General features: G+C 41.1%; 1 protein-coding gene across 1 annotated transcript in view; it reads right to left on the bottom strand.

The window, feature by feature from the left end:
• LOC126100910 (required for meiotic nuclear division protein 1 homolog) overlaps positions 1–13,027 on the bottom strand; it is an 88,927-nt gene that overhangs the window by 74,944 nt on the left and 956 nt on the right. The window contains exon 2 of the mRNA XM_049911576.1: positions 7,715–7,841. Coding sequence (XP_049767533.1) covers positions 7,715–7,841 — 127 coding nt within the window. The remainder of the gene's footprint in view (positions 1–7,714; positions 7,842–13,027) is intronic.

Below are 13,027 nucleotides of genomic sequence, written 5' to 3'. Positions count from 1 at the left end.
CTCCATACAAATACTTTCAGAAAACTGAGTGCCCGACCGAGACTCAAACTCGGGACCTTTGCCTTTCGCGGGCAAGTGCTCTACCAACTGAGCTACCGAAGCACGACTCACAGAATGAGATTTCTGGAAACATACCCCAGGCTGTGGCTAAGCCATGTCTCCGCAATATCCTTTCTTTCAGGAGTGCTAGTTCTGCAAGGTTCGCAGGTGAGCTTCTGTAAAGTTTGGAAGGTAGGAGGCGAGGTACTGGCAGAAGTAAAGCTGTGAGTACCGGGTGTGAGTCGTGCTTCGGTAGCTCAGTTGGTAGAGCACTTGCCTGCGAAAGGCAAAGGTCCCGAGTTCGAGTCTCGGTCGGGCACTCAGTTTTAATCTGCCAGGAAGTTTCATATCAGCGCGCACTCCGCTGCAGAGTGAAAATCTCATTCTGGGAACTTTCAGAAAAGACTTCCTGACACTTAAATCTACACTCAATGTTAACAAATTTCTCTTCTTCAGAAACACTTTCCTTTCCATAACCAGTCTACATTTTATATCCTCTCTACTTTAACCATCATCAGTTATTTTGCTCACCAAATAGCAAATCTCATCTACTACTTTAAATGTCTCATTTTCTAATCTAATTCCTTCACCATCACCTGATTTAATTCGACTACATTCCATACTTTTGTTTATGTTCATCTTATATACTCCTTTCAAGACATTGCCCATTCTGTTCAACTGTTCTTCCAAGTCCTTTGCTATTTCTGACAGAATTACAGTGTCATCTGCAAACCTCATAGGTTTTATTTCTTCACTGTGGATTTTAATTCCTACTCGAAATTTTTCTTTTGTTTCCTTTACTGCTTCCTCAATATACGGGCTGAATAACATCGGATATAGGCTGCAACCCTGTCTTACTCCCTTCCCAACCACTGCTTCCCTTTCACAACCCTGGACTAATGTAACTGCCATCTGGTTTCTGTACATATAGTCTTTCGCTCCCTGTATTTGACCCCTGCCACCTTCAGAATCTGAAAGAGAGTATTCCAGTCAACATTGTCAAAAGCTTTCTGTAAGTACACAAATGCTATAAACATAGGTTTGTCTTTCCTTAATCTATCTTCTAAGATAAGTCGTAGGGTCAGTATTGCCTCAGGTGTTCCAACATTTCTATGAAATCCAAATTTATCTTCCCTGAGGTCAACTTCTACCAGTTTTCCCATTCTTCTGTAAAGTATTTGCGATAGTATTTTGCAGCCGTGACTTATTAAACTGATAGTTCGGTACTTTTCACACCTGGCCACATCAGTCAATCATCCTGACTGCTGCTCCTGCAACAACAGAAAAGGTTGCTGCCCCTCTTCAAGAACCACACATTTGTCTGGCCTCTCACCAGATACCCCTATGTTATGTTCACCTACAGTATGGCTATCTGTATCGCTGAGGCACGGAAGCCTCCCCACCAACAGCAAGAGCCATGGTTCATGGTTCATGGTTCATTTGGTGTTGGTGGTGGTGGTGGGGGCAGGGGGGGGGGGGGTGTTACTGGTATTTGTCAGGTCTTAGTTATAACAGGTTTCTTTTGTTCTTTACTAATGACCAGATTAACACTAGAAGAACAGTACCGGTTGACATGACAGGTGAGCATTGTCTAACATTTAATAAATTCCAGAATGAGATTTTCACTCTGCAGCGGAGTGTGGCTGATATGAAACTTCCTGGCAGATTAAAACTGTGTGCTGGACCGAGACTCGAACTCGGGACCTTTGCCTTTCACAGGCAAGTGCTCTACCAACTGAGCTAGCCAAGCACAGCTCACACCCCGTCCTCACAGCTTTACTTCTGCCAGTACCTCGTCTCCTACCTTCCAAACTTCTGCAAGGTTCGCAGGAGAGCTTCTGTAAAGTTTGGAAGGTAGGAGACGAGGTACTGGCAGAAGTAAAGCTGTGAGGACGGGGCGTGAGTCGTGCTTGGGTAGCTCAGTTGGTAGAGCACTTGCCCACGAAAGGCAAAGGTCCAGACTTTGAGTCTCGGTCCGGAACACAGTTTTAATCTGCCAGGAAGTTTCATTTAATAAATTGCGTGTACATTTCAATTAGGGGCCTTATTTTTCATCTTTTAATGAACCTTGGCATTTTATAATTTCTGTGAAACTTCCCGAATGCACTTCGCTGCCCTACTATCGCCCCATCTCATCCCTGTATGCTCCCACAAGCAACACTTTACTGTCCCCCACACCTATTTCTCTATTCCTCGCCCTCCGTGCCTCAGCCTCCTCTTCAGCCCCCACCACACAGACTGCTTCTCCCATCATGCGCTGCTGCTCGCAGTTTGGCCTCGGCAGCCAAAGACAGTGGTCATGTGAGTAAGAGTTGTGTTTGGGTGAATGTGTGTGTGTGTGTACGTTGTAAAGTTCAGGAGGTGGCCTTTTGGCCGAAAGCTAACTTTCAAATCATAGACCACAGCAGTCAGTCATCCTTTTCTGTCAGGTTTTATTAAGCGAATCTAGATTTTGGCTAGTGCCTCTTTTCTTTCAGGTTTTATTAGCCAGATCTAGATTTTGGCTAGTGCCTACCCATTATCAAAGCTAAAAATTACAATAAGAACATAGTCAAGTGATAGTATAAAAAGTTACAACTGTCGCATAATGTATATGACTTACACCTTATATTAGATACCACTATTTCATGGTCTCTATGCACATCCTTGCATGTCAGTCCCCGGATCTTCAGGCTTCTGTCATAGTTCATTTGAGACTACTGTATAACGAAGGTAGGTTTTGTGGAGAAAACATCGGTACCAAGGTGACAGAAGCCCGAACAATGTGGGACTGACATGCTAGGACATGCATTGATACCATGAAATAGTGGAATGTAGTGTAATGTATAAGCCATTAAGATTAAGCCACAAGTTGTAACTTTTTATACTATCGCCTGACTATGTACTTCTTGCATCTTTTAGCATTGATAATGGCTAGGCACTAGCCAAAGTCTAGATTTTCCTATTAATACCTGAAACAAAAGGATGACTGACTGCTGTGCTTTATCATTTGAAAGTCACTCACAGTTGTTGAGTGAACCCACATTACTAATCGAAGTTAACTTGATAAAAACTAACTGCTTAGTAGTCTTTTTGTTGTGCGTCTGTGACTCACCACTTCCACAATATGGTGAGTAGCAGTCTATCCTTTTCATAATATCAACATTATCAGATGCCTCAACAAAATGAATACAATTTACATTAAACGGGTTTCCCTAGTGTACTCTCTCTGGTTTTTGATTACTTGCTAATCTGTTGCAAACAGTCATTTTGATACCTCATTTGTTCTACACATAATAAATTCTCAACCTTTAGTTTACGATTCTCGCATAAACCTTGTATGTGGTGTTCAGTAAGCTAATTCCTCTAGTGTTCTTGTAATTATCCAGTCTTCTTTTTGAAACCGTGCTTGTGACCATGCTTTTGGAATGGCTCTATTTCTACATTAAATATTAAATAAATGTATTAGTCTCTTATGTAGCAGAGTGCTTCCACAGTTTAGCACTTCAACATTTATTTTGGATGTCATTTATCTGAGCAATTTCTTGTTCTACAAGATATTGTTTGCCTCCTGTGAATATAACATTCTGTTATGCTTTTATACAGCTATCACAAGATTCCTGATGAACTAGTTTTGGTGCTCGATTAGCTGCATTTCTCTCATTTGTTAATTTGATGATTCTCTTTATGAATATTATTTGAATAAAGAAGGTAGTGTTGGTGGCAACTTTTATGTTGTAAGAGTGAGAGACAAAAGAAAGTGGGGACAATATAAAAGATTCAATCAAAACAGAAATACTACTGACAGTGAATTTATAATTCACTCTGATAGAGTGGCCAAATTAACAGTGTAACCCGTGTGTGTGTGTGTGTGTGTGTGGGGGGGGGGGGGCGAGCACGTGTGTGTGTCTGGATGCAGCACAGCACTTCACAAAACAGTGCTATTAATGGGAGCAGGAAATGGCCAACATAAGTCCTGAGTCTGATTGGCTGAAGATCCAAATGTCAAATAAACTTGTGGAGTTATTTGGAGCCAGTTACCGTATTTACTCGAATCTAAGCCGCACTCGAATCTAAGCCGCACATGAAAAATGAGACTCGACATAAAGGGAAAAAAAATTTCCCGAATCTAAGCCGCACCTGAAATTTGAGACTCGAAATTCAAGGGGAGAGAAAAGTTTTAGGCCGCACCTCCAAATCGAAACAAAGTTGGTCCATTGTAATATGAGATACAATTTAGGTCGAATGAATGACGATACTGCTACAGTAGTTTGGTTCGAGTCGTAAGCTTAGCAGTTAAGCTTTACTACGTAGCCATTGCTATGCGTCAGGCGCTCCGTCCGTATTTATACGGGTGCCCTTCCTTTTTCACGTGCTTCGTCTGGTTTGAATCGATTGCTTATTTTGCTTTGAACTGACAAGTGCCGTTTTCTTTGTTATAGGTGTTTGCGTCACTCTTAAGCTGAAAATGCATTACTGCACTGTGTCATGCATTGTTTGTCGCATTCTGATAGTGCGTGTTTACAGTCTGTCGCGGCTCACGGCATGGCTTGCTTTTGTGCGCGCTACCGCCGCGTACAATTAAAAAAAAGTGAGGAATCGTCTCATTAGCGAAACAATGGCAAGAGACTGCTATTTGTTGTTACTTACACTGCTGCTTTTTTTGATAATGATCAACAAGAATCAAATAATAGACTGCGTATGATAGAACATGTTCTGAACGAGAATTAGGTGAAAATTTTTCTCCATTTGAAAATCTTTGCGGCCGCTTCTTTATTACATCAGATTCTGCACAGAAATTAGAGTCATCTTAGATTTAAAAATCTAGTCACTTGCCGTGCTTCATTTCTGACTGTATCGCTGTTAGGCATAAGAATAATACGAATATAAACATGACACGATACGTATATTCTTCCGCGTTTGCTGTTGTCTCACTCTAGTTTCGTAGTTTATTAGGCAGACAGGATTTAAATGAGAGAGCAGCAAACACGAAAGAATACATGGCAAAATGTTTACGTCCGTATTATTCTTATGGTGAAGAGAATACTGTATGTGATTCAAATTTCATCAGGTTCCTATTAGCAACCATCTCTTCTCACAGATAGGAAAAAATTCAGAACGTAGAGTTGGCCATATTGACAAACAGCCCAAACAGTCTTGCCAGTCAGATTTTCGTAGTACACTGAAATTGTGCTACATTCGAAGATGAACAATACGGAATTTGTATTTACTTCGTTGGATAATGTATGAAAATGCAGTGGTCGAAACTCGCGGCGGAGAAAAGAAACTCGTCTTCCACTTTTTTTTTAAATTTATTTACTGACGCACAGGTTTTGGCGCCAGTATTTATCTTTGTGCCTACAGAGCATGCGTGCGTAGCGCTACATATATTCGACGGCAGAAGTTAGTTGTGGCGGCACGTACGAACATTTTTCATAACTTCCGCTTGCTTTGCACTCGATTCTAAGCCGCAGGCGGTTTTTTGGATTACGAAAACCGGAAAAAAAGTGCGGCTTAGATTCGAGTAAATACGGTACCTAAATGGAGGAATCCGGCAATAGTGCTAGCACAATTTGTCTGTCTTGCAGCACAACACCAAGAGTGCACAGATTATTGCCACAGTCACAAGTTGGACTCTGTGTGATGCCACAGATGCTCTGAGGACAGACAACAACAACAACAACATTTCTGTAGGAACATGTGTCTTGAAGAATGTTTAAAATTTTAGTGGATAAGGTTTTGTGATTTGGAAGATTAGCAATCTGAGATTGTTAGACCTTAAAGCAGGCTCAGTGCTTTATGACGGAAGATTAGCGTTTAACATCCTGTTGCTGATGAAGTTAACAGAAACTAAGCACAAATTTGGATATTGAGGAAGCAGATTGGCCATGCCCCTTTCAAATTAATCATCTTGACATTTCATGTTAATTGATTCACAGAAACCCTGGAAAAACTAAATTACGTTGGCCAGATAGTGATACCAGGTCCACTTTCCAAGAATGCAAGTGCCTTCTTCTGACTATTGCCCCCTGCCACAATGCTATAAAAATGGCCACTATGATAGCTTTAGTAGGTCACACTGATAGTAAGCTGCAGGATAGTTTTTTTTATCACATACTCTTCGTACTCAAGTTGTAAAATAGTTATCTGTATGAAAAAACCAGACAAGTGCGAGAAGTACTTGCCCTCTGAGGGTTCCACACAAACTTAATTATGTATATTAATAATTCATCTATAGGTTTTGGTGAAAGAGTTTGCAAGTATCAAAATATGTGGCATACGTGACCCAATCTTTTGGTTGTGTTGACTTAGACGCTTAAAGGAACTTTAGACCTTTATATTTGACATACATTTCAACTTGATATCTCTACCCACTCCTGAGAAAATGGGGTATTAAGAGATGGACAAACAGGTGGTCAACAAAATGAACCTATAAGGGTTCCACTTTTACCTTTTGAGGTACAGAATCCTAAAAAAGGAAGACTAAGATTTAATGTCGAATTGTCATTGCACATAACATGAGCTCTTGATCATAAAACGTAAATTAGTAGGAACGTTCTGGTAGAATGTAAATAAATTAGGAGTAAAAGAGATCATTCACCAAAATAGCGGAAGCATTGGGTCAATTACAGGCACACACAAAAGAGAAAGAAAATTTACTAGCTTTTGGAATAAATCCTTTGTCAAGCTAGAGTACCAACCCTCCCTCTCTCTCTGCTGCAGAAGACAGGAGTCTGGGTGGCTGGAACAATTAACAATCATGAGTCGTCATTACAAAAGCTTGATAAGAGTCCATAACAGAGGAAATGTCATTAATCACGTCATTTGTGTAGTGATGTTGCCAGAACTTACTGTGGAATATGAACAGTAACAAGCCATGTGTCAACAGCTGGTGTACATAGGTTTACCAAATGAGGGATCAGCATACGGTCCATTTGTTTTGTAACAGGAGCTGAAATAGTTGCACCAAACCCTTATGTGAGGGCAACCACAGAAGGTGCTATGCATTTCACAAAATCCCTAGTTTGCAAAAAATTTGACATTACAAGAAAAATAATTTTGTGTGTACGATACACTGCCGACTACTTTAACTGTTCAGTAACTGTTGCAGAACTTTTCCTCGCAACCATAGCCAACTTTTTTGTACCAATATCAGATTTGTAGAATTCACCAAATCACAACCAAACTATCATCTTTCAACCTAAACCAGATCTCAGGTAATGCTGGGATCAGTACCTAACTATAACTTTAATGAATAAAGAGTATGAAAGTGATATTAATAATGAAGCTGTGAGTAAATTTAGAAAGGATAAAAGTACTACTTACCAAGCAGCAACACAGACTTAGATGTTCCTTCAAACAGAAAAAAAAGAAATGGATTGATATGAAACTAATTGGCTTAAATTGGAAAGTCACTCATGTTCCAGGTCAATGGAGAGAAAGCAGAACAGGAAAATCATTAATTGCACTGCTTTCCTTCTTTAGCTTGGGTGTTACTGACCTTTTCTGCTATTTCCCCCCATCTCTGCCACAAGAAGCAGCTTCTCCTTTCCAAAGCTAGCATTTACTGTTAGTGACTAATGTTCGTTATCACAGAGCAATCAGACTTTTTCATCGGTATTTCATTACTTGTACAATGTGAGTTATACATGTAATTAAAAAAAAACTAGTTTTCTTATTAATTCTAATACATTACCTGCCTGATTAGTATCTGTACCATCCCCTAATGGTCGCACTTCATAGAGATCTTGCTGAATTAATCCCTCCCTGAGCTTCTCCAACTCATACTCCTCCGCTGTAGCATATGCAACAACATTCCAAAACTGAAAAATATTGTATTTCTAGTTAAGTATCATTATAGTACTTTACTATCAAACAATTTATTAGTGTGTGTGTGTGTGTGTGTGTTACTTTCATTCCACAAAATGATTACCTGGGAGCTGAAAATGTGAACTGTGAATAAATATCTGTTTATAACTAAACACTCCTGTGCAGACAGGTTGATGTGATGTGTTATAGCTCATGTGTTATGCAAAACAGATTATAATGTAAGAGAAAGAAAGAAGGAACAGTAGAGCCTTACATCCAAAAAATGGAGTGATAACTAGTCACAGCCACAGGTAGCAGGTATGTTTACTAACTATTTCTTAAACGTAGCAGAAAATCCAAGGACACACTGTTCAAGAGAAAGCAGTATACTGAAAAAGCAACTCATACAAAAATTCAGTCACATGAGTGTCTGACCACCTTCTCCTTCAGAAAATAAGAAAATTACACATTCTCTCAAGCCAACGGCACTGCCAAAGTATTGCCACCAGTTCCCGCCAGATCACTTTTTTTTTTTTTTTTTTTTTTTTTTTTTTTTTTTGTGCTTTTAGGGCGCACAACTTCAACGGTCATTAGCGCCCAGACTACGTTAGGAATGCACCGCGAGTCACAAGTTTAAAACAGCAACGAAACGGAAAACACGATAAAAGACAGACTGAGGCATAGGATTAAAAAAGGAAAACAGCATAATCAAATGTCCTTAGAGAGGGTTGTCAAATTGATAAAATGAAGAACGCGAGCAGCTGCTCGTGGGTCATCCGCTAAAATGGCTTCTAGAGTACATGGCAGGCCAAGATCAAGACGCAGTGTGTTAAAATCCGGACAGGACGTTAAAATGTGGCGGACCGTCAGCAATTGCCCACATGGACAGAACGGCGCCGGCGCAGCCGTCAGCAGATGGCGATGGCTGAACCGGCAGTGTCCAATTCGTAACCGGGCCAAAACTACCTCCTCCCGCCGAGAAGGGCGTGAGGAGGATGTCCAAGCCACGGGAAGAGGTTTCAAGGCCCGAAGCTTGTTGTCTGTAAGTGCAGCCCAATCGGCATGCCACAGCGATAAAATGCGCTGACAAATGACTCTGCTACAATCTGACGAAGGGACACAACAAGAAGCTGTCCGAGGCTGGAGGACCGCAGCCTTGGCCGCGGCATCCGCCACATCACTGAAGTTAAGCACTATCAGGCTTGGCTAGCACTTGGATGGGTCACCGTTCAGGTCTGCTGAGTGCTGTTGGCAAGTGGGATGCACTCAGCTCTTGTCAGGCCAATTAGGGAGCTACTTGATCCAAAAATAGTGGCACCACATACAAAAACTGACAACGGCTGAGAGAGCGGTGTGCTGACCACATGCCTCTCCATACTCACATCAGTGACGCCTTAAGGGCTGAGGATGACACGGCAGCTGGTCAGTACCACTGAGTTTTCAAGGCCTGTTCAGAATTCTATCACAAATAAAAACTTATCTGGGTCTGGTGGTGTTTCCAACTGAGTACTAAAGATTTGTTCCCACATAATAAGTGCTGCCTTTTCTGATGTATGTAATGCCACAAACTCCGAGCATTTTCCCAGAGATAATGAAATATGCCATTGTTAAAATATCTCTATAAGAAAGGTGACAGGAGAGAGGTCAATAACTACTGCTCCATAACACAACTGACATCATTAAATACAAAATTTCTGAGGTGATGTATCCTAGAATAGCGTGCCAATCTGAGCAACAATAACATCCTAAGTAAATCACAATTTGCCCACCCAGTTACCGTGCGGTCTACCGCACTGCTTTCCAGGTGAGAAGGCGTGCAGGTGCCCAGCACGAATCTGCCCAGCGGATTAGTGTCAAGGTCTGGTGTGCCAGCCAGTCTGGACGGTTTTTAAGGCGTTTTTCCATCTGCCTCAGTGAATGTGGGCTGATTCCCCTTATTCCGCCTCAGTTACACTATGTCGGCGATTGCTGCGCAAACACTTTCTCCATGTACGCATACACCATAATTACTCAACCACGCAAACTTTGGGGTTACACTCGTCTGGTGTGAGACGTTCCCCGGAGGGGGGGGGGGGGGCAGCAGTGGATGCCGGACCGCACAATAACCCTGGGTCGGTGTGGGGCAAGTGGACTGCTGCACCCTGTTAAAAGGTTGTGAACTACTGAGGGCTCCAGCGGGGACGAGGCCTCTCTGTCGTTTCTAGGTCCCCGATTCCATACAATACAAATCACAGTTCGGATGTCAGAAGAATTGCCCAACTGAGAATGTCATTTACACATTTATTAACCAAATTTTACAAGAAATAAGTAACAAAATAGCACAGGTTGGTATTGTCTGTGACCTATCTAAGGCACTTATCTGTGTGAATCACAATATTCTCCCAGATTAATTGAGGTTTTATGGAACTAATGGTCACTTTTACAGAGGATTCTACCACAACAACCCACTTTCCGAAAGCTATACAGATAAAAAACAAATGTTGCATTCCATATATTATTTGGCCTACGTTACAGGATGTAGCAATATCTAGTCAGTTGACATGTTTAATTGTTTGAGTGTTCAAACTGTGATATAGGTTATGTTTTTAAAAGTTTTTCATGCATAGTGGTTTTTCTATATTGATCTGACAGTATGTGTTATGTGACTCAATCACATATTGAAACGGCAAGTTTGTTTTTTGGGAGCATATCCCACTCTGCTATCATGATGACTATTACCGGGGCATTAATTACATTGACAGGTAGTCTCAACAAACAGCGAGGTTTTCATCTGATAACTTCACAATGACATATGGAACTTAATGAAACATGGAACACGGTTTGAAAAATCTAGATAGGTGATTTATGACATACTTTTTCTGACTTACTTTAGTAATCTTGTGGTACTTGTCTGTGCATTCTACATTCAACACAGGCATTAGCGAAAATTTTCTTTTTCATTGGTGGGTATTGTTGAATTCATTTTAGAAGTTTAGGTGTTTTGTATTGATGTTTTTTGTTGCAGGGCTTCATGAAGCTCTCATCTGTGACACACCGATCTTCACAATGACAACAGAAATACACTTAATTAAATCTTATCTGTAGAACCGACTTTGTTCATTGCTTTTGGTTCACTGTTGTCACCATCTTTTCAACACATAGAAACTATTCTCTGAGCCTTTCATTAAACACAATCACTATTAACATATGGCCTACTTTTAAGTACGGCAACTAAAGCGTAAGATGCTATACTTACAGCGGAAAAACCACACTCCCTGCAATTTAGTGCATAGCAAGAACAGTAGATGATGATGATGGTGGTGGTGATTGGTTTGTGGGGTGCTCAATTGCGCGGTTATCAGCACCCGGAGAAATACCCAACCTTTGCTCAGGACAATCTTGCCACTTTCATGAATGACGATGAAATGATGAGGAAAACACAAACACCCAGTCATCCCGAAGCAGGTGAAAACCCCTGACCTCGCCGGTAATCGAATCCAGGACCACGTGCTAGGGAAGCGAGAACACGACCGCGAGACCATGAGCTGCGGACAAGAACAGTAGAGCCAACAATGGGGCATAAAGCTGGTGAAAACAGTTGGAAAAAAGGATACAACAGAGGCGTCTGACCCCACCCATCGGCTTTGACCCATGATGTAAGGGTGTCGTGTTGTGTGATGTCTGATGGCGCGGAGTTTAGTTTATAAGTATGTTGTGTTTGTAGATTTCGTCTTATTGCGGTTGGTGGTGTCCTCTGGTGGTGTATTGGGTTCATTTGGGTGTCGGTGCTCGAAGTGTGCATTTATCGGTTGTGACTGTTATAGAAGAACAGAAATTAGTTTCAGTGAGATAAGAATTAAGTTTCCATTGTGTTTATTTTAGTGCGGTGTCGTCTGATGTTATTGGTTTGCTGTTTATAATGTTAATTAAAATCCGTCTTGATTGCAAATTTTTTTATTATTCATATGACCGGTTTCGGTTCATTCAGAACCATCTTCAGATCTGATATTTCAGTTACAGGAGTAACCTGACCAAATCAGCAACTTTCACATGCTACGTCACATCAATGTGACGTAGCATGTGAAAGTTGCTGATTTGGACGGGTTACTCCTGTAACTGAAATATCAGATCTGAAGATGGTTCTGAATGAACCGAAACCGGTCATATGAATAATAAAAAAATTTGCAATCAAGACGGATTTTAATTAACATTATAAAATCACTGATTGCGGTTATCCCGTAAGACATTATGTCTGTTTTTGCAAAGGTTTGCTGTTTGTTGCACGGTAAGTCGTTTAATTCAATTTGTGGCTTCTTTTGTTAGGTGTGGATATGACTTCTAAGTTTAATAGTGTGTGTCTGCGGGCTGAAATAGGGGACGACATGTTGTGTCATTAAGTTCCTGTAACTTTTGGGGCTTGTGATGGAGATAGTGAAATGCGGAGTATGAGCATAATACGCGAGTTGGGGGTTAGTGTGTAGCACCGGAAGTTTTTTATGGTAAGTAGTCGTTTTTTTGTCGCATGTTATGATGTTCGGTGGGTTTTTATGTGTTGTTGGGTCAGTGTTATCAACTGCATGTGTTGGTGGTTGATGTTTTGGTATTGGTACTTGTGGTTGATTTATGTATCTTGGGGGAAGTACTGGATTTCAATTTTTTGGTATCGTCGGTTGTATTTCAGCTGCATAGGTCATGGGAAGTGTTCGACTCCAATGTGTCATAGCTGTGCGTTTTGGTGTCAGGAGTTGCTGTTGACCTATGTAGGTCAAGGGAAGTGCCCAATTCTAATGTGTCGTTGTGGCTGTTATGGTATCGTGTGTTGCTGTTGACGCGGACTTTTTTTTTGCAATTTTACTTTTTTTCAGAATGGCTGAACTTTGGTTCACTGTTGTCACCATCTTTTCAACGCATAGATACTATTCTCTGAGCATTGAACTTATGGCCTTCTTCTAAGTACGGTAACTAAAGCATTGCCTTTGTGCATAGCCCAGTATACTGGACCGTGGGCCTCAGGAGGTTATATTTACTTTGTCCCCACCCAAATACCCCCAATTACTCGCGCTGCTCCTGTTAGTTTGATTATATTTTTGGAGCGAGATGTGTGTGTTGGTTTTATATGTATTTCGTGTTCGTTGTCGTTTATGTAACGACGTCATAGGCGCCATATTGGAAACGTTGAGAATTGTCGTTTTCGACAATTGGTGACGTCATGGGTCAAAGC

Source organism: Schistocerca cancellata, chromosome 9 (assembly GCF_023864275.1).
Source record: "Schistocerca cancellata isolate TAMUIC-IGC-003103 chromosome 9, iqSchCanc2.1, whole genome shotgun sequence".
NCBI classification, from domain to species: Eukaryota; Metazoa; Arthropoda; class Insecta; order Orthoptera; family Acrididae; genus Schistocerca; species Schistocerca cancellata.
The sequence above is the reverse complement of the archived record's forward strand: the minus strand, read 5'-3'. Positions and strand labels throughout refer to the sequence as shown.